Source organism: Apodemus sylvaticus, chromosome 11, assembly GCF_947179515.1.
Source record: "Apodemus sylvaticus chromosome 11, mApoSyl1.1, whole genome shotgun sequence".
Lineage (NCBI taxonomy): Eukaryota > Metazoa > Chordata > Mammalia > Rodentia > Muridae > Apodemus > Apodemus sylvaticus.
Window position 1 is genome coordinate 1959888 of NC_067482.1, and position 22300 is coordinate 1982187.

Here is a 22300-nt window from a genome sequence, read left to right on the forward strand (position 1 = left end):
TTACTAGCTTGCTTCCCTTGACTTGCTCAGTTATCTTTTTTTTTTTTTTTAAATACACCTCAGGCCCACTTCCTGCATAAATCCCCCTGCATAAATTAGTAGTTAAGAAAATGTCTCACAAGTGCTTATGTATTTAAGAATACACACATATACACACAATTAATGAGAAAAGTGGCCATGAATTTTATTTGCTTTTGCTTGTTTGTTTGAGACAGGGTTTCTCTGTATCTCTGGCTGTCCTGGAACTCCATCTGTAGACTAGGCTGGTTGAATTTTCAGAGATCCACCTGCCTTTGCCCAAGTGGAATAAAAGCGTGTGTTACCAACACCCGTCGAGGCTATGAATTTGAAAAGGAGGGGTATACAGGGTATACAGGAGGGTCTGAAGGGAGGTAAGGGAGAAATAATATAATTATATCAAAACATAATATAATTACATTAAAGCATGTGTATGGTAACCATCAAGTAATCACCTAAGAAAAGAAAAGGCCTCACAGCCACACCTACAGGCCATAGAGGCACTCCCTCTTCCCAGGTTTGTCTAGCTTTGTTGATAAAACTGACCAGCCGAGAGATCTCACTGGATTGCTACTGGCTGCTCTGATTTCTGGTCCTGGTGACCCTTCAGCTGCAGCCCATGGAATACACCAGGAAGAAACTTGAGTCTTCATCACTGTTCTGTTCTCAGATCTTGAGTCACTCATTTCTATGGTTCCTTCCTACTGTTGGCTGGAGCAGTTGCTTGCTTCCACTGTTACATAGTATTGTGTTAAGGAAGCACTTGCAGTCTGCTGTCAGAGTACTTACATTGTTGCTTTGTGAATGCTCTTGAACCTGTCTCCTAAAACAGGGGAAAGAATTTATTCAAATTGTTTTGACAAAGAAGTTTACACTACAACCCAAGTGACAGCTACATTTTGTCCAATTATTTCATGACATCAGCAGTTAGCAATCTTACAGTCCATGCTATAAAGTTACTGTTAAAAACAGTAACTATTTAGTTTACTTCCTAGGTCAAGATGTTTAGAGACTGAATTGGTAGCCTTTCTATGTGTTATGGTTGAAGACTCAGACCCCAGCTTGTGGGGAGCTTTTACGAGGTACCTGATTGAACACTGCTGATGGAAGCAGGTCATTAATTAACCCCTATCCTTGTCCTGATTTAACCCCCTCTGCTCTCTGCTTCCTCATGCTCCCACAAACACACGAGCTGCTCCAGTTGCCTTGCCTTCCCTGTAGGATGGATTGATATCATTCTGAAAGGATGAGCTCACAGAACTTTCCTTTTTATCGTTGTTTGGGCCGGTGTTCTGTCACAATGACACTAAAGTCATTATTAGTACACTATCTTAAAAGCACAAATATGTAAAGAGGTAGAAAACCTTTTTTGTTGCCTTCTAATTTAATTATAATGTTGTCACAGAAAACATTCCAAACACAGCTGAGTTGATGCTCAGCTGACACAGTGCTGGCCTTGAAACCCTGAGGACCTGAGTTCAGATCCCTGCACTCATGTGAAAAGCCAGGCCTGGCCACACATTCCTGTACAACTTCCAGGTTCAATGAGAGACCTGGAGGTGGTAGGGATTTCCAAGTCATCCTGGACTACCGAGTTATGCCTTGTCTCAATAAAGAAAAGCAAGAAAGAAAACTTATATGTAACTTTTGCGATGGAAGAAAATGTAAAATGAGCTTTTCAGGGATCGTCACAGAAGAGAAGGCAGAAAGATCGTAAGATCTAGAGGGAGTAGATATCTGCAGCAAAACCGTGTCTGCTGGACCTGACAGCACGCACACAAGAGCTCACATGCCCAGACTGCATGCACAGGATCTGCACAAGCTCAGGACAGCCCAAGTCCCAGCATGGACTCTGTTTGAGGAACTACTGGGAGTTGATGGCTTCTGGGCATGAGGGAATGTGACACTGAGAAGTATATGTGTTCCAGTAAATGATCACATACCTGTGCGCATTAAATAGACTCAGTGCATATTTTGAAGAGAAGAAAGAGAGAAAGAAAAAAACACATGAAGTTGTGTGTATGTGGGGGGATTCGGTAAACAAGGGAGACATAGGAGGGGAAGGACTGTGGGTTGACCTTGGTCCAAACACACACTATATACATATGAATATCAAAACAGATGTTTTTAAAGAAATGCAACAGTAACAGATGAATGGGATGGGAGTTTTTCAGAATGAACCCTTGTTGATACAGCTGCTACAGCTTTCTTCCTTCAGGGTGATCTTTCTAGCAAGAGCCCAGTGGTGCTGCATGTAATTGCACATAAGCTACAAGCAGCCCAGTAGACAAGAACCAAAGAAAGGGAGTCCAGCCACCGTCAGATACTCACCACATTCTTCATTCCATCACAGAGAGGGTAGAATCCTTACTCACTAGCGTCTGCTTCCGATACCACCTTGTGACCGTTTCTCAGACCACCTGCTTATCAGTCAAGTCTTCTGACTGCAGAGGAGGAAGCCAGCACTTGGTCCTCATAGCTGTTCCTTACCCAGTCCTCTCTGTTTTAGGAAATGACAATTCTGTCTTTTAATTAATTAACTAATTAATTAATTAATTTTTGTTTTTTCGAGACAGGGTTTCTCTGTGTAGCCCTGGCTGTTCTGGAACTCACTCTGTAGACCAGGCTGGCTTCGAACTCAGAAATCTGCCTGCCTCTGCCTCCCAAGTGCTGAGATTAAGTGTCCAGGCCGCAAGCCTCTCTAACCCTTTTACCCAATAGCCCGTCTGAAGGAAAATCTTGCTGGCTAAAGTCCTATTGCTATTTGGTAGTTTCTCAGCACTGGTACCACGCTGCCAACAGCTGTCAGTGGCTTGCAGCTGGTCTCTATTCTTTTATTTATTTATTTATTTTGGTTTTTTGGATTTGGTTTTTTAGAGACAGGGTTTCTATGTGTAGCCTTGGCTGTCCTGGAACTCACTCTGTAGACCAGGCTGGCCTCGAACTCAGAAATCCACCTGTCTAGGCTTCTGTCCTTACCACTCAGAGTCAGTTCCCTGCAGAACAGCTAGTGGATGCTTTCAACCTTCAAAAAATCAGATCCCTCTGCTTAGAACAAAAGCCCAAGTCCTGACATGACCTATGAGGGGCTCTGTGTAATGTGATTCTGTTTCCTCTCTGACTTTGTATACTAACAATGTTTTTAATTGTGCTCAAATCATTCTCATTAAACACTTGTTTGTGTTTTGGTATTCCCTGATTACATCATGAACATTTGTGAGGTTCTTTCTGCCTGTAATGTTCTTTACTCTGTGTATGTCTGTGTAAATGAATGCCGTGTGTGTGTGTGTGTGTGTGTGTGTGTGTGTCTGTGTGTGTGTCTGTGTGACTGTGTCTGTGTGTCTGTGTGTGTCTGTCTATGTCTGTGTCTGTGTGTCTGTGTCTGTCTGTCTGTATGTGTGTCTGTGTGTGTGTGTGTCTGTGTGTGTGTCTGTGTGTCTGTGTGTGTGTGTCTGTGTGTCTGTGTGTGTGTGTCTGTGTGTCTGTCTGTCTGTGTCTGTATGTCTGTGTGTCTGTGTGTGTCTGTGTGTGTCTGTGTGTCTGTGTGTCTGTGTGTTTGTGTGTCTGTGTGTGTGTGTGTGTGTGTGTGTGTGTACTCTTAGAGGCCAAATGAAGGTGTCAGATCTTCTTTCAGCTTTCGGCTGTCTGATTGGATGCTGGAAAACCAAACCTGAGTTCTCTGAACAAGTAGCAAGTACATTAACTGCTGAGCTATCTTTCCAGATCCTCCGTTTTCTTTTCTGCTGGAGAGCAACCCCAGGACCTCACATGTGTTAGGCAGGTGCTCATCACTTAGCTACATCATGACTACCTTTTTTGCGGGGAAAATATCCATAACTGGAAGTTTACCATTTTAACCAACTTGAGTTAGAATCCAGTGGCATCGAGTTGTTTTAAGGAACTCTCCCTCACACTGACCAGAAGTTACATTGTGAATCAATGACTCCACACTCCCCCTTCTCCACACTCTAGTGTCTTCCAGTCTACTTCCTGTGTGTCTCCAAGCTTGTCTACTCTAGCTACCTCACGTAAGTGAGATCATGTGATGTTTGTCCCTCTGAAACAGGGGACAAAAGGCAAACTCTGGGCTCTTAACCTGTTACAAATTAAAAGTACAATGTGTATTTTCCTCTGCCTGCTTTCTTGGAGCTTGTAGTAAAACATGGCTTAAGTCACAAGGTCTGGTTGTTCACTGCCCCTTATGACCAAACCTAGCTAAAGCACACCTAAGCTGTCCAGCTTCACTGACTCCTAGTGAATGTAGGCGGGCTCTGAGAAGCCTGTTCCTGCAAGCTGTTCCCTGACTTCCCCGTGCACACTGTGGTGTGTGTGCTCTGCCACACATACATAGCCACACAAAAATAAATAAATGTAATTTAAAAATCATTGCCAGTTGCTTGTTTATGTGTTTATGATTGAGTTTGGGAAATTATTTTTATATTATTTATTTATTTATTTTTGTGGTTTTTTTGGAGACATGGTTTCTCTGTGTAGCTCTGGCTGTCTTGGAACTTGATCTGTAGATCAGGCTGTCCTCAAACTTACAGAGATTTGATTGCCTCTGCCTCCCAAGTGCTGGCATTAAAGGCATGCACCATCACCACCTGCACAAACATTATTTTATTATTATTATTATTACTTTGGTTTCTCAAGACAGGGTTTCTTTGTCTAGCCTTGGCTGTCCTAAAAGTTGCTTTTGTAGACCAGGCTGGCCTCAAACTCAGAGATATGCCTGCCTCTGCCTTCTGAGTGCTGGGATTAAAGGCATGCACTATCACCACCTGCACAATCATTATTTTCTTATCAAATAATAGGATAAACTGCAAATATTTTATCCCATTCCATTGGTTGTCTTTTCATTCTCTTGATATCTTCCTGTTCTTCGTTGCCCACAAATTGTCCTCTAAGAAATCATTCCCAAATTAATTTTCTCTTATGCTTTCTGTTTGACACTTTTAAAAAAGTGTATGTTACAGATTCCTGAATGGGTTTAAGGGGATAATGTTTCTTTCAGTTCATGATGGCATTCATAGTTACCTGGGGCTGTTGGGAGGGCACAGTGGAGCAGAGAACACGAGACGGGAAAGGGTTGAGATGCCCCGTGACAAACGTCTCTCAGCTAGTTCCACTTCCCAATCATGTTATCTTACTATGACCCCACCAGGGGATTAAGCTCTTGATTAAGCCAGAGATATCATAAGTAACCTCTCAGTGATCTGGGTCCCCATCTGGGGACCGTGCCTTTAACACATGAACCTCTTTAGAGAATATTTCTTATTCAAATCACAACATTTTCTCATAAAAGTCCTATCATTTTTACTCTTAATTCTAAGCCCTTAGTCCACCTTGTGTTAATTTTTGTATATATGTAAACTAATGAATGGTCCAACTTCACTCTGTAGACCAGGCTGGCCTCGAACTCAGAAATCTGCCTGCCTCTGCCTCCCAAATGCTGGGATTAAAGGCATGCGCCACCACTGCCCTGCCTGGTTTTTGTTGTTGTTGTTGTTGTTGTATTTTGTTTTGAGTATTTAGTTTTCTTACCATGCTCTTTGTCAAAGATTTGTTTATTTATTTAATGTATATGAGTACACCATTGCTCTCTCCAGACACACCAGAAGAGGGCATCAGATCCTATTACAAATAGTTGTGAGCCACCATGTGGTTGCTGGGAATTGAACTCAGAACCTCTGGAAGAGCAGTCAGTGCTCTTAACTGCTAGCCATCTCTCCAGCCCCTTTAACCATGTTTTTAACTTATTCATCTATTGTTTCTTTTTCTCCCACTAGAACTTAAGCTCCAGTAAAGCAAGAGTTAAACTTTATCTGTCAATGCCATTTCAGATCAGTTATCTTACTATTTACAGTAACAAGTCACCTTGACATTTAATGTATGAAAACAACATGGAATACATTTCTTTAGGGTGTCTAAGTGTCAGGAACTCAGTATCAGCTCTCTGAAGGCTTCTTTCTCTCTAGAGACAGTCAGTCGGCTTGGGGCCAGGACTGGAGTCCTGAGAGCATGGGAGAGCTGAAGGTCTGCTTCCAAGGTGGTTCATTGGCACAGCCACGTTACTGTTGCTTGTGAGCCATCATGGTGTTGGAGAATTGAGTCAGACTCTCTGCAAGAAAATCAAGTGCTCGATGGGCAGTGCTGGTGCACGCCTTTAATCCCAGCACTTGGGAGGCAGAGACAGGCAGATTTCTGAGTTCGAGGCCAGCCTGGTCTACAGAGTGAATTCCAGGACAGCCAGGGCTACACTGAGAAACCCTGTCTCGGGGGTGGGGGGGGGGATGGGGGGGAAGAAAAGAAAAGAAAAATCAAGTGCTCTAAACTGTTGAGCCTCTTCAACCCAGATTCTGAATTTAATAAAGTGTATTCATTGTTTGTTTACGTGGGGGCACACATGCCATGGTGTGCACATGAGGACCAAAGGACCCTGTGGGAGCCAGAGAGGACCTTACCTGCTGAGTCATCACACAGGCCTGATTGTGAGTTTTGGTGGAGTATCCGTTTTGTTTTGTTTTTCTCACAGAGTAGGTTATGTGTGGAGAACCTAAAAGAACATGATGAAAGGGGTTGGAGAGACAACGGCTTAGCGCTTAAGTGCACTGACTGCTCTTCCAGAGGTCCTGAGTTCAGTTCCCAGAAACCACATGTTGGCCCACAACCATCTGTAATGGGATCCAATGTCCTCTTCTGGCATGTCTGACAATGTACTCATATACATACAATGAATCTTAAAAAAAGAACAAGATGAAAAATGCAGTGACTAGGGTCAGAGGTCACACTGTGGCACGCCCACCATGTTCTATTTGTCTGTCACAAAGACCAGCTTTTATTCTGTGTAAGAGACACCATACACGGACAGGAATAACAGGCAACAAGGATCACAGAAGGCTGGTTTTGAGGGTGATTGTCATATGTATCTGATCCCAGTAGCTAGAAAAATGGCTAGTGTAACGGTTTAAAAATATCTCATAGGGACTGGGGAAGTAGCTTATCTCACAAAATGCTTGCCTAGCACAGATGACACCTTGGCTTGATCCCCAGCACTGCATAATTTGTGCATGGTAACCCAGACCTGTGATTCTAGCATTCAAGACACAGAGACTGGAGGATCAGAAGTTTAACATCATTCTTAGCTACGTAATGAGCTAAGGCCAGCCTAAGCTACATGAGACCGTGCCTCAAAAAACAAAGCCAAAAACCAACCAACCAACCAACCAACCAACCAAAAACAACAACCCATAGTGAGATCATTTCAAAACAAAAAGGACAACAAAAAGTTTTTAAATAAAAAAAAAAAAGTCAGGTGGTGGTGGTGCAAACCTTAATCCCAGCACTTGGCAAACAGAGGCAGATGGATATCTGTGAGTTTGAAGTTAGCCTGGCCTATAGAGTGAGTTCCAGGACAGCCAAGGCTACAGAGAGAAACTCTGTCTCAAACAAAACAATTTTTTTGAAAAAGGAAGGGCTAATGCACCATTCAAAGGTTGATGGGAAGTTTATGGATTTGAACAAAAAGAAAAACAATTAAAGTTTAGGAAAGACAGAACTGGCTGGAAACAGAAATCCCTTGACCTGTTTTCTGGCTGGGTTCACCTCTCTAAGAATAGTTGGGGTCTCCTGGTTCACATTCTTAGCATTTTCTAGGGCGAGGACAGGGGGTTTTACTTTTCTTGCTGTGGTTTGCAAACCTTCAAGGCAAGACTCAGACTCTCCCAACAGGCAGAGCCAAGGAACTCAGGTTATGTGAGGAAACCACGTCTGGGGTAAGCACACGGGAGGGGTGCAGACAGTGAAACAGTACAACTCTCTCCTCGAGGTGAGGGATCCCCTTCTGTATTTCCCCACCACACTGCATCTCCAAATTAGGAAACATACACACTGTTATCCATTAATTTCTTCCATTTGTCTTTTCTTTTTTTTTTTTTTTTTTGAGACAGCGTTTCTCTGTATAGCCCTGGCTGTCCTAGAACTCACTCTGTAGACCAGGCTGAACTCAGAAATTTGCCTGCCTCTGCTTCCCAAGAGCTGGGATTACAGGCGTATGCCACCACCGCCTGGCCCATTTGTCTTTTAAAAGTATTTATTTGTTGATTGTATGAGATTAGCGTCTTGCCTGAGTGTATGTCTATTATGTGAGTGCAGGAGCCTGTGGAGGCGAGAAGAGGGCGTCTGAGACCGTGCAGCTGTGGTTACAGGTAGTTGTGAGGCATCCAACACAAGTTGGGAAATGAACTTAGGTCCTCTTCAGTAGCAGCAAGTGCTTTTAACCCACCAAGCCATCTTTCCAGCCCCTTACATTTGTCTTTAATATCACATTATATATTTTTGTTTTTCTTTTTTGGAGATGGTTTTTTCGAGACAGGGTTTCTCTGTATTGCCCTGGCTGTCCTGGAACTCACTCTGTAGACCAGGCTGGCCTCGAACTCAGAAATCTGCCTGCCTCTGCCTCCCAGAGTGCAGGGATTACAGGTGTGCGCCACCACCACCCAGCCACATTATATTTTCTTATATCAGATCGTGAACACAGGTACTGGATTTTTATAATTCCAAATGACATAGGTTTCATAGTCAAGGGAGATCTAACCTTGCATTTTGTGTTTTCTTTTACTGTCAATTGTGACTACAAGTCAGCCAGTTTTCAGAACTTAAAAAAGTTATTTTTATGTATATGAGTATTTTGTCTGTGTGTATGTCTGTGCATCATGTGCATTCCTACTTCCTGTGAAGGCTTGATGCCCCAGTGGGGGAATGCTAGGGCTGGGAGGCAGGAGTGGGTGGGTGGGTTGGTGAGCACCCTCACAGAAGCAGGGTAAGGGGGGATGGGATAGGGGGGTTACAGAGGGGGAACCAGGAAAGCGGATAACATTTGAAATGTAAACAAAATATCCAAAAAAAAAAAAAAAAAAAAAGAGAGAGAGAAAGAAAGAAAATGGAGCTGTATTTAGGACTGTCCCCCTCATCCCCCTACAAGGCCTACCAGTTGGTTCCACATTATAGCAAAGTCTCTATTGATAGTCTCTGAGTAACACAGTAGCTCAAAAAATTTTCAGAGGAGTATGGTGGGGTGGGGAGAGGTACAGTGGGGGTGTGGGGGTGGAGAGAGAGAGCCAGAGACAGAGAGATACCCAGTTAATAATTTGTTTGAGGTTAAAGTCCAAGCTGACATTATCAAATTAGACAAGCCTCTAGCCAGTGCCTCAAAATTGGCACCTCAGTCAAAATCATTCTGACAGAAGTCAAAAAAGGAGGGAAGGAGGGAGAAAGGGAGGAAGAAAATGAGGGAGAGAAGAAACCAACATCTTAGTATGCCTGGATATTCAACAGACTTTGCTTTCAGTTTTCCTAATCCCCCACAGTCCCAGCCTCCCTTTTACTACCTGACAGAGCTACTGGCTGGGACTGAAAGGGTGTTGAATGGGTGGAGCCCAGAGGCCTCATCGATGTAAACACTCCTTGTGAGTCAGCTGTAATTTCAATTCAAATCCCCAGTCTCCTGGTCTCCTCCTCTCAGCATGGTTACCACCAAAATGACTGCGGCCTTTAGAAACCCTAATAGGAGACAGGTAAATGTCTAAAAATGCAGTTTGATGGGTTTTTTTTCTTCTACAGTGCTGACAAAGACGCAATTATCGCAGTAGGGAATTTTAACTTTTACTGAATTAGGATTTGTGTACCTTGCTTAATCTTAAAGCACAGCAGCTGTTTGTGAATATGTCTTTGGTTTTATTTTAAGAATATTATCTCATTGTACTGTGGCCATTCATGTGAGCAACCCAGAGTTATATAAAGAGATAGGTTTATTTCCACACCTTCAAGAGGAGTGTTTTAATAATTAGCTTTCGTACTTCAATAGTTTCTTTCCCTGCTGTCATTGGCTGCTGGGATTTATTTTACTGATTTAACAAATAGAGGTCTACTTTGTCTGTTTAGGCTTCTAATTTCTCACATGGAGATAAAAATTAGTCAAGGAATATGATTACCATAATATTTGTTCACTAATTCTAGTTATTGGCAATGTTGACAGTTGTTTCTTTCCTTAGGTATTCCTTGTGACTAGGAATACAGGCCACTGAAAAATCAAAGTTAATTTTACTGTAAATTTATCAGGCATGGTGGGTTCTACCTGGGAGATGGAGGAAGGGGATTGGAGGGCAGTGGTGGCACAAGCCTTTAATCCCAGCACTTGGGAGGCAGAGGCAGGCAGATTTTGAGTTCGAGGCCAGCCTGGTCTACAGAGTGAGTTCCAGGATAGCCAGGGCTACACAGAGAAACCCTGTCTCGAAAAACCAATAACCAAAAACCAAAAACCAAAAAAAAAAAAAAAAAAAAAAAAGCAACAGTGGTTTTTGTTTGGGTAGAAATAAGGAAAGAGATAATTTACACAGAATAAATTCTGTCCCTGGCTTGACTGATATAGACCCCGTCCAGGGGAAATAGAAGCATATCTCGCAACACATCTGTCGCGGTGGTGGGTGGACTTAACTTTTTGCTTTTCAGGCTTCTTATTTTGTGTATAGTGTGTTTGAGAATGTCTGAATGTGGGTGCATGAGTGCCACGGTGCACATGTTGGGGCCAAAGGACAGCTTTGGTGTCCTTTCTTGCTGAGGCCGATCCCTTCTTGTTTTGCTGTGCACTCCAGGCTAGCTGATGTTACCGGTAAGCCTTCTGGCTGATTCTGGCTCTGCTTTTCGTCTCAGAGCAGAAGTGGAGGGATTACATATGCCACTGTTTCTGTCTTTTTATGTAGGTCCCAGGGACAGAGTGCAGGCTGCCAGACTTGTACGGTTAATGGTTAGTGCTTATCCACTCTCTGGCTAGACTCTTAGCTTTAGCTGGCTGAAGAAACAAAACTGTACAAGATTAGCATCCAAATGACTAGCAGGTGGTGGAGTTACGATTTTTTTTTTTTTTACTTCCTAATTCAGAGTCTTTTTTAATATTTGTACTGGTACTTTGTGACTTTGGAAAATGATCATTGCAATAACTACCACCTGCAGGGTGCTTATATGCTTTGCATCTCTGGTCCACTTAATTGTCAGTTCAGTGCTTAAGTAGATATTACTGACTGTTTTATGGACGAGAAGATTGAGATATGAGGAGGTTAAGTATACTTTTGCCAAGTACACTTAAAATTTTAGATTACAGCCTATAGTCACGTGCTGTACAGAATGTGGAAGTTATGAGTTCTCAGAAAGTTGGATAGACTAAGTGAAATGACTAATTCTAGTTGCATCAACTTTTATCTTGCTTTAAAACAGATAGTTAAGAAAGCCAAGAAATAAACAGCCTTCTTTTATCAGGTGGTGTCCTGTACTGATGTCCCATTTTGCAGTACAATTTTTTTTTTTTTTTTTTGGATTTGGTTTTTTTTCCGAGACAGGGTTTCTCTGTATAGCCCTGGCTGTCCTGGAACTCACTCTGTAGACCAGGCTGGCCTCGAACTCAGAAATCCACCTGCCTCTGCCTCCCAGAGTGCTGGGATTACCACTCTGCCACCACCACCGCCGGTCTCCAAGCAGTGTTCTTAATCCTCAAAAGTGAAGGCTGATATGCAGATCCTTAGAACTGAGTGGAGTTCCAGGTCCCAGAAGGCCCTGACAGGGCGGGAAGCAAGTTGGGGGTGGGTGGTGGGTGGTGGGTGGTGGGTGGTGGGTGGGTGGTGGGTTGTGGTGGGGGATGGGTGGTGGTGGGGAGGGGGGTGGGGAGGCTGCATCAGAGTCCTGGGGTCAATTAATTAGAAAGAGGGTGGTTGAGGCGAGGCGGTCTCCCAGTAATCAGCCTCAGGGCTCCATATGCATCCACACAGTGCACACTCACATGTGAACAGGCATATACACAGGCACACAGACCACATGGACAGACACATGCAAAAACAATGTCTAAAGTCTGTGGCTACAACTCACCGGTACTTTCATAGTGGTCTAGTCGCTCCCTCGTCAAGATATCACCAGCATGTGCTCTGTGAAGCAATGTTCTTTCCTAAGGTGATGCTCCTGTCTTACAGTCAGTGGATAGGGTGAAGGAAAAGTGCCCACTTTTTAGAACCCCTGGTGAGTGGTGAGGCCCCAGCTTTTGTGCCAAGTATCTTAGCTTCCTATTGTGGTAATATGCCTAATGAGGTGCGATGTAACTGTTTCAGTGTGAGTCTTCATTTTTTTTTTTCCAAAACAAAAAGTTTCAACCATTATCTGTAGCCCTCAGTGGAGTACCTTTCTCTTCCTCCTGGGACAGGGCCGCCAGTATAACTTCTGACAGACGGCAATGTTGGCAATGTTCTGTCTGTGGTCTCCTAGCCACAGGTGCTGTTACTGAACTTGGAACGTGTGAGTGTGGCTGAGAAGCTGAAGCTCTTCAGAGAAAAGCACGTGGCTAGTGGCTTCCATGGCCCTCAAATTAGACAGTGTAGTCCTGGAATAGAATTTGTTTATTTCTATTAGAAATAAATATTATAAAGAAATTATATTAGAAATTAATAATATTTATTTCTAATAGAAAGCTAAAATTCTCAGGGTGCAGGTGGCTGATGAGTTCCACATCTGTATCTGGGGTGACTTGACCTCTCTGAAGAACGCCTCCCATGTTTTCTTTTAGGGACCAATGGAGGTCATGTGGCTGGCTTGAACACCTTTGGCAGTCAACATCATGGTTTTCTGTGACCTAACCTTTGGCAGCTTTAGAGGAGTTTCCTGCCTGCGTAGTGACTTTACCTCATGCTAAGGGTCTGCAGGATAGAACACAGAACTTTGAATTGCTAACTGTATTGATAAAAGTGGCCCTTGTGCTACTGTCCGCTGCCTCAGGTCCTCCATCTCTTCTATGGGTCGGTATAGACTAGACTCTAGACTTTAGAGTCTCAGGAGCAGCTGAGTCTCAGGAGCAGAGGTGGTGTCAGAGTAGAGTTCACACAGTGGAACATCACTACATCACTTATGCCAATGCCCGAGCACTTGTGAGCGCTAGAATTAGCAATTAAAGTGGGGCATTAAAGTGTAAGCTCTTTTACTAAATAAACTGACACTCTTGGGGCAAGTGAGAGAAAGGCATTAGTCAGGGATAATGCTAGAGGTCCAGAGCTAATGGTCTCCTCAGGACTATTCTATTATTTTGAGAGCATGTATTTCAAAATAATTTCACTGTCACATGCTGAGCACAATTAGCTGTCCCCCCAGCCCTGTCTGACTGTTTTTACTACATTCAGTTTTGCCTCTTCTGGAATTTTACATATATAGAGTCATATACTGTATACCTGGTATTATTTATTTCCAAATTGGTAGTTCATTTGCATACTTTCAAGTGAAAAGAATGCTACTTTAAGCCTTTGGATATTCATTAAAAAAATCGTCTTTCCCATCTCTGGAAATGCTTCACTCTTAATTATCCTTCCTTCCACCTTTGAAACTACCAGTATTCATAGTTTCGTGGGCCTCTGTGGCTATCTTTCTCTCTATTCCCCCTTCCCCACCCCCCAAGACAGGGTTTCTTTGTGTAGCCCTGATTGTCCTGGAATTTACTCTGTAGACCAGGCTGGCCTTGAATTCAGAAATCTGCCTGCCTCTGCCTCCCAAGTGCTGGGATTAAAGGCATGCGCCACCACTGCCCGGCTTCTTTCTATTCTTCTTAACAGGGAGGTTTGAGCACTCTGCTTTAATTAAACAGATCATTTCCCAAAGATCTTCAGACACTAAAATAATTTGAAATCTATTTTTATAGTAACTAGAGCTCTTCTTAGGTGTCAAGGTGTGACATGTGTTTGCAATGTCAGTAACCTTGGAGCCATCTGTAGTTTGAGTCAGGCACCTACGATTCTCGAATTCCTCGGACGAATATGAATATATGACTATGAATCAGGTAAAACAAAGCTCCTGGTCTTAAGGGGCCAGATGTTAGTGAGAGATTAAAAAATTCCCAAGAGTCCTATAATTATAGTGTCCTGGAAAGTGATTGACAGGACTAACATAGGCCAGTCTTCAAGAGGCCAGAGAACAAGTAAGGCCCAGGTAAGAAGGTGAGGCCAGGAAAACTTCCCAGGTATTAGAAGTTTGCAAAAACTCTTGTGATGGAGGAAAGGGGTCAGGGGAAAGAGGTCAGCGTGGCTGGACAGAGGAGAGATGAACATGGTCTGAGCAGAGAGGAGAGCCGGAGAGGTAGGAAGGTGCCTGGCTCTGAGGGCTTGCTTAGGGTCTTATTTTCTAAGAGAATGGGGCATTGGACAGCGATAAGGTCACACGATACAGTATTTGAACAAACATTCTTCCTGTTGTATGAGATTTGGAGAAGAGTAGGAGAGGATGTGGATAAATTAGGTTAGGTAAGTGTCCTTACACTCTATCTGCAGGTCAGGGTAATTTTAACTAAGGTGGTTGGTGATGAAGCACATGAGAGAGTCAAGGAAACTTTAGCAGATAAAAGCAAAGAATTGGCAGATAAATTGGAAAGGTACATTATATATGTATATTTTTTTACTATGGTAGATGCATTACAATGAAGTTTTTGTCTGTGTTTTGAGACAGGGTGGTGTGTGTCTCTGTGTTGCCCTGGATCTCCTGAAACTCACTCAGTGGACCAGGTTGGTCCTGAACTCGGATCTGCCTGCCTATGTCACTCATGTGCCACCACTGCCTAGGACTGTGAAGTTGTTACATTACCATTAATAACCCAAAGTTATAAAAAAAAATTGCCTCAGACTATTTTGAAAATTTCAAAGCTGGGTGGAGGACTTGGTTTTACTTCCTATTTTTTATATCCTAATCTTGTTGAAAAACAGTCTTTTCTAGAAGTGCTTATGATGATAGTGGAAACTTTTCTGGTCAGGTCTTCCAAATCTAAATGTAAAAACCAGTGGTATCGGATTAGTAAACAATTTTGGGGCTTTTCTAACTGCGTGGTGATAATTACTATCCTTTTGGTCACTTTTAAGTGTATACCAAACATGATTTATATTGCTTTTATTTTTTGTTGCCTGCGCTTCCTGAGACAGGACCCAAATGAATAGGCTGTTTTTTGTCCCGAACTAAGTAATTTCCTTCTAAGAATTTCTTGATGTTGGATAATTGCCCACCCTCTGCGGGACTCCGAATAAACCCACGGTGTCCAGAGGATTGGTGGAAGACCTGTTTTACCACCACAAGTGCCATTTGATTAATGCTATGTTTTGGGGAGTGGGACTCGGGGCAGCCTCCGCAAAGCTGCGCGTCCGCTGTGCGCGCCCCAGGCCTGGCCGCCCAGTAGCCGGGCGCCCGATGCTCGCCCGGGGGTCTCCGAGGGGGCGTGTCTTGTGCTGCCCTGACTGGCGAGGGGCGGCTCGAGCGGCTCGAGCGGCTGGGAAGTCAGCAGTTTGCAGGGCCGAGGGCTGGGCGCTTGGGAAGAGGGGCGGAGGACCGAAAGGGATCTCCCCGCCTCCGCTTCCCTCGGTCCAATCCCTTCGGCTTCTGCTTCGGCTTCGCCTGCGCGGCCCGGGCCCTAACCTGCTCGAACCCATTATGCCGTAGAGGCCGGCCGGGGCTCTTTAAGGCCCTCGCCGCGCCTGCGCCCTGGGCTTTTCTGAAGCGGCCCGACCAGAGCCGGGCGGAGCTGGCGGGCGCGGGGCTGCGCGGGGTTCTCCCGAGTACGACGGAGGGTCGCGGGCAGCTCCGGGTTCTCGAGCAGGCGGCGTGTGGGGGAACGCGGCCGCCGAGGCCGAGCCGGGCCGAGGCGCTGGGAGGCGGCGGCGGCACGGCCGCCGGCTGGATGGGAAGTTCATGTTGACGGCGGAGTCCACCCCAGGTTTCCAAGGTGAGGGGCGCCGCGCCAGGCCGGGCTGCGGCGAGGGAGGGCGCGGGCGCCGCCGAGGGCCGCGCCTCCGACCCCGGGCCGCCGCCGAGTTTGCGGCGCGAGCCCGCCGGGGCCTGCGTTCCCCGCGCTCGCCTGGCCCGGGCGGCCTCGGGGCCGGTCCTCGAGGACACCGCGGTCCGCCGCGCCCTACTCGGAAAGTTGGCGTCTCCATTCGGCCTGCGGCGGCTGCGCGTGGCGGCGGCTGCCGGCAGGTGATGGGCGAGCCAGGTGTGCGGAGCGGCGGCGCACGGAGCGCCCGAGCACCCGGTCGCCCTTCGTCTAACGGGGCGAGCCCACGATTAACCGCGGGTTTCCGGTGGGTCGGGTTGTGGTGGCGTCCGCGCTGGTGACTCCGACCTGAGGTCCTTTCACCAGAGTTAAGCAAAAGTTCTGGACCGGTTCCCTCGCTGTCTTGTTTCTGCTGGAAGGGACTTTGAAGAATAACAAGCGGTTTTCTTTGGAGAATAATAACCTCTTTTCTTCGCCGAGAGAATGAATTCCAGAGCTTCCTGAAGCTGAGAAACATGATCTGTTGGTAGTTTTTTTTTTTTTTAATCTATCTCTGCGCGGTGTTTTGTTTTGTGTTTTTAAAATTTTTATTAGTAACAATTTCTCAGTGTTCCAGAACTTCGCTTCCTGTAAGACAGAAAATGCTCACCTTCTATGAGAAGTTTGTGTCAAGGAAATCTTAGAAAATTTATTCAAGTCTCTTTGGAGTAAAAAGATCAGTTTTAAGTTTTCAGTGATGAGCACAAACCAACAAGAAATTACTAGGTTGGGGTATATACCTCGGAGGAGTTGAATTACTGTTTTTTGTTTGGTTTTGTTTCTGGGTCATAGTTTTGCTCTGTAGCCCAGGCTGTCCCCATACTCCTGCCGTTGATCTCCTTGCAGTATATTGCCACTATTTCTGGTTGATTATTGTTTTTTAAACATTTCTGGCTTTAGGTTGTGTTGGGCCTTTTCTCAAGACGGTTGTACCATCTAGTACTCAGTGAAACTCCAGTTATTCCATATTTATTGATGATGCTAGCCTTCAAAAAATGCTGTGATTTGGGTGGTGGCACAGCACTTTATCAGTGTGTAACTTTATTTTGCATGGTGATTGAGTTTAAAAATATCTTATTAGCCATTTTTTATTAATCTTTTATGAAATGCCTCTTTTATGAATTATGCTTAGTTTTTCGTTGTTTTACTTTTCTGTTGTTTTTTAGTTCTGTTTTTTTTGTAGTGTTGGGCCTACATCCTTGCGTGAGCCAACTGTGTTTGTTACTTTCCAAGGTTTCTTTGATCAGCCATCTGATGGTATCTGCAAAATTCCACAAATGAACAACTTAGAAGTCTTAAAAATTTTAAATTGAACTTATTTAGGTACTCGTGGGCAGGCAGCACTCTGAGGACTTGACACAGATTAGCTCACTTAGTTTTAAGTTACATGCCATTTGGAGTAGCTGAACATTATCCAAGTGGGATGCTAATTACTCCTTTGTCCAGTATATCTAGGCTGTACACAGCCGTTAGTTACTCAGTAACCGTTGGGGTTGTCAGATGGACTGCTCTGCTGCCATCTCCCCACTTGGGCTCAAGTGTCCCTTATTTTACTAATAATGGCCCCAAGTGGAAGAGTGCTTCCTTTAATATGTGCCAAAAATGGGGCTGTAAAAAAAACATTCCTTTGAAGTGAAGCAGTGACTGTTGTTGACGTAATAAAGAAGTTGTGTGGTGTAGATGTTGCTAAGAACAGTCTTCAGTCTGTAAACTGTGAGGAAGGGTGAAGGAGCTGTGCTAGCACCTCAGCACGCACTGCACAGCCACACTGATGAATTTCAGAGGAAGGTGCTGTGGGAGCTTCTGGTGAGCTACATGTGTCTCCTGTGGACAAAGGGACCTGATGCACACATCTGGCTGCCCGTGTCTGGAAGCCGTTCAGAGGAAGTGGGCAGTGGGTGGCTGCTGTCTGCTAAAAACGCTTCTGCTTAATCCCCGGCTTTCAGCCTTGAACTTCTGCTTGGTCTGCAGCTACTCCATGGCAGTATTTCCAGGAATAAATTATGAGAGGGTAGGAATGGGCTCCTAGAAAGCCCAGCTGTACCCTTATACAGTCTTTGCCTCTTCAACACTGACCTTGGGTAAGTCAGGTCTTGTGATTGGTCCAAAATAGCTGCTTCCTTCACCATAAGTATTCCCAGTTTTAAGCTGGAAGGCTCTCCTTCCTCTCCTCTGGCATTTGCTCATCCGTCTCTTGTTTTGTTTTGTGGATATCTTGTTTTCTCCAGTCTGTCTTAGGAAGCTAAAGACAGTTTCATTAAGCTTTGTTTCCTTTGCTTAGTTTGCTTCCTCCGAGTTAACTTTCAACTTGGCATTACTGCTTGATTGGTAGTGGGTCTTCTCGTGACTGGCTGACAGTCTCTTGTGTCTTTGTTCATGGTTAAGGAAGAGCACCTGACAGCTAATCAGAAGGATGACCAGAGTTTTTAAGTAGGAGTTATTAATGTCCAGGTTTACCCTACAATCTTGTTTCAGGCAAAAGTTCTCAGTTTTGGCTGTATCTTAGAATCTCATGGAGAGCTTTTTAAAAAATATCCTTGTCATTACTGACTGAATACATCAGTATCTCTAGGGATAGCATTCATGCAATAGTAGTACTTGTAAAACTTGATATTATATATATATATGGGGTAAAATTCACAGTATTATATGGTTTTGCAGTTTCACCATGTACCGGATGCAGATTTAGAGCAGTGGGAATTCTTCTGTGCACTGTTATTTCGTGTACCTCTTTGCTCAGTGGTGTCTACCATTTTGATTTCTAGGTGCAGACAATAGCGTCTGAATTTTTTTAATTAAAAATTTATTTGGGAGCTTGGAGAGATGGCTCAGCTGTTAAGAGCACTGACTGTTTTTCCGAAGGTCCTGAGTTCAAATCCCAGCACTTGGTGGCTCACAACCATCCATAGTGAGATCTGATGCCCTCTTCCGGCATGTCTGAAGACAGCTATAGTGTACTTAGATATAATAAATAAGTAAATAAATAAACAAATAAATAAATATTGTTAGAGTTTGTATCTCTGTGTGTTTGTGTGTGGGTGTGGGTGCTGTGCTGTATGTGCTGGGCAGAGGACAGCCTTTTGCAGTAGGTTCTTCCTTCTACTTTGACATGGGTTCTGGGCCTTGACCAGGGTGCCAGGCTTGCATGGCACCATCTTGCAGGCCTGCATCAGTGTCACGTTGTGTGTGTTTTCTGTCCCCAGTGTTTGTTCTGGAAGTTCCTCAGCCTTTTGAGAAATCTGTGGTATAAACTGAGTATTTATTTATTTATTTATTTTTGGTTTTTGGAGACAGGGTTTCTCTGTATATCCCTGGCTGTCCTGGAACTCACTCTGTAGACCAGGCTGGCCTCGAACTCAGAAATCCACCTGCCTCTGCCTCCTAAGTGCTGGGATTACAGGTGTGGGCCACCACTGCCCGTCTGAGTTTGTTCTCATACTGGCTTAGTTTTCTATAACCTCTGAAATGGTGATTTTTTTTTTTTCTGTTTTCCCTGACCTTACTGGTTTGTGTCTTAAAAACAACAGCACAGTTTCATTTCCTTTCTTCACACGTACCCTTTTGTGAGGTGTATATGTGTTCATGTATCCGTGTACACACGCGGAGTTGTCCTTAAATGGCTTTTTTGAGACAGGTTCTCTCTCTCATTGTCTCTGGAGCTTGCTCATCAGCTAGGCTGGCTGGCAAGCCCCAAGGGATCCTCTGTTTCTCATCTCCAGTGCTGGCAGCACAGCTCTGTGCTGCTTTGAGCCCAGCCTTTTCTGTGGGAAATGAGGATTTGAATTTAGGTCCCTGGGTTTATGTTGCAAGCACTTGACAACTGAGCTATCTTACCAGCCCCAGCAAAGCTATCAGCCATGTTTTTATGAAGAAGCAAACTAGGTTGTGTGTTCACTCTGCAGTCTAGCTGCATCCAAATGTGTCCCAGCTGCTTTGTACTTATTACACATACATGTTGCTGTCTCACCTCCATGCCTGTCATCTTCCGTGCTTTACATTTTATGGTTTTTGAACAGTTACCAAGCTAAGCTGCCAGGAGGGAGATGACTTATGCTATTGATTAAACTCTTAACATTCTCTCTCTCTCATTAAGTTATATATAATTTCCTCACATTCTTTGTCTTGGCCTCGGCTGACCTTGAACTCCTGACCCTCTTGTCTTCATCTCCCTCCCACTACTGAGGTTACAGACTGCTGTTGCCAAGACCAGCCCTGTTCTCAGATTCTTTCTTTTTAGAAGTGCTCATTGTTCCAGAATCTTACACTGTTAGAATGGAAACTATTTTATAGATAATTCAGCTTGATGAACTATTTTATACTTTCTGTCAAGTACCTTAAATGTGGGAAAGTCAGAAAGTAAGAGATGAGAAATATGTTTGGGTATCTGGCAGCCTATAAATAAATCTACATGTGCATTAACCACTGAATGAATAAGTAATAGATTTTGCATATTTGTAATATGTAATATTAAAATTTATTGAAAAGTTAGGATGGTTTTGTCATTCCGGTTTATTTTACTTAAAGGAAAGTCCTGTGATAAGGAGAGGTAGCATTACAATGTTTCATTTGTACATGTGAGTGCTCTACTACAGGGTTATGCCTCCAGACCAATTGTTAAGAGCTTTACACTAGAAACAGTCGGAAACTATTGTTAAAGTCATGGTTTAGTAAATAGTTTATGCCTTTAATCCCAGCACTTGGGAGGCAGAGGCAGGCAGATTTCTGAGTTTGAGGCCAGCCTGGTCTACAGAGTGAGTTCCAGGACAGCCAGGGCTACACAGAGAATCCCTGTCTTGAAAAAACAAACAGACAAACCCAAGCTTTAACAATACAATATGACTAAGGTGCTTACCACTGCTCAAATCCTTCCTGTTCTGCTACGTCACAATCATTTTTCTTTTATGTTTATATGTAACGCTCAAGATGCCAGTCAGAAATGACCTTGGTTGGCAATTACTGATTACCATGGCGATACGATAGTCTTTCCTCATAAACATGTCAGTTAATTTTGCAGGTTGACGATATTGGCTTTCGTCTCTTTAGTGTTCTCTGGAAGGACTACCCCATCTCTCATTCCTGCGCTTGATTATTCTGTTTTCTGTGTGCATGCCTATTACTGTGACTGTCCTTGAGACCCTTCCCTGCCCTGCAGTCTGCAGTTTATTCCAGCTCGGCTCATGGCAGCCAAGCCTCCGTCATTGCAGCTCATTCACCCTTTGAGGGCTACGGACAATGCTGGTTCAGAACTTGTTCATTGTTCTTTGTAGTCATCCAACACTTGCAGCTGTGTTCTGAAAAATGTTCTAATACTGGGTAAACAGGACCTAATCTGGGCTTTCTTTGTTGGCTTTCCTCTTGATGGTCTTGCAAGTTCATTATTAGGATTCTTGGAGGATTATCTTGTTCTGTGTTGTAGATCTGTAATGAGAGTTAGCATGAAACTGACTTTCTGGTGGGTAATTGTTTTCTGGCTTTTATTTGTTAATGGGAAAATTTTATAAGGCATTGTTGTGCAAATGAGGATGTGGGTTTTGACTCTGAATTGGTGCTGAAATGATGAGTTGCTGTTTTTGAGTTAGTATAGATATTTTGTTATGTTAAAGATAACATCATAGGTTTTTATAATTTAGTTTATTGGAATAGTGTAAATGGTTACTGGATAAAATAGCTTTAATAAACAATAATGTAACATGATGTGAAAGAAGAAAAATGTATCTTCAGGTATAACATAGTAGAAGACTCACCCATAATTTGATGGTGAGAAGATGAAGTTGAGGATGGATTTTACATTAAAAAACTAAGTATCATTTGTATGCTGCATGTATATGATGTATGTGTACATGTATTTGAGACTTTTTGTGGATCTGCCTGAGGTATCAATAAGGTATGGAACTTCTAATATAGTTCAAAGCTTAAGGCATTTTGCTGGGGCAGTCTCCCAGCTACCAGTCAAACTTAACCAGCTATTCTAACCCATGCCTGCCCTGTCTGTCCCTTTCTGTCCCCTCTGAATCTCCCATGACTCTTTCCTCTCCTGTGTCACTCCTGTACCTGAAAGTTCCGCCCTCCTCCTTCCTCCTCAAGCTATTGGCTGTCAGATCTTTATTACAACCAATCAATAGTGAGACAACCTCTGATGTATCTCCAGATTGCCTTCAGGCAGGTAAGGAAGGACAAATATTTGTAAAATAGAAAACCTGGAGATGGGCCATAGAAATGACAGTACTAAAATTTTGCCAGCCTTAGCACTTTCGGGGTACAGTATTAAACAATTAAAAATACAGAGGCACACTTTGACATAACGTGAAGAAGGTTAGACCAACAGGTATCTATGTACCACAGCGCAAGCATGGATGTAGAAGACCTGTGTGGATTCCATGCTCTCCTTCCACCTTTTTGTAGGTCTCAGGT

General features: G+C 43.9%; 1 protein-coding gene across 12 annotated transcripts in view; it reads left to right on the top strand.

Moving 5' to 3' along the window:
* The first annotated feature begins 9500 nt into the window (after positions 1-9500).
* Evi5 (ecotropic viral integration site 5) overlaps positions 9501-22300 on the top strand; it is a 161635-nt gene continuing 148835 nt past the window's right edge. For 4 of the 12 annotated variants that reach the window (XM_052199133.1, XM_052199122.1, XM_052199130.1 and 1 more), the window contains exon 1: positions 9502-9593. In XM_052199133.1, coding sequence (XP_052055093.1) covers positions 9543-9593 — 51 coding nt within the window. In that variant the 5' untranslated portion in view covers positions 9502-9542. Of the gene's footprint in view, positions 9594-10568; positions 10688-15428; positions 15803-16206; positions 16373-22300 lie in introns of those variants that run through there. The other 8 variants (XM_052199134.1, XM_052199135.1, XM_052199127.1 and 5 more) reach the window with 5 other exon arrangements.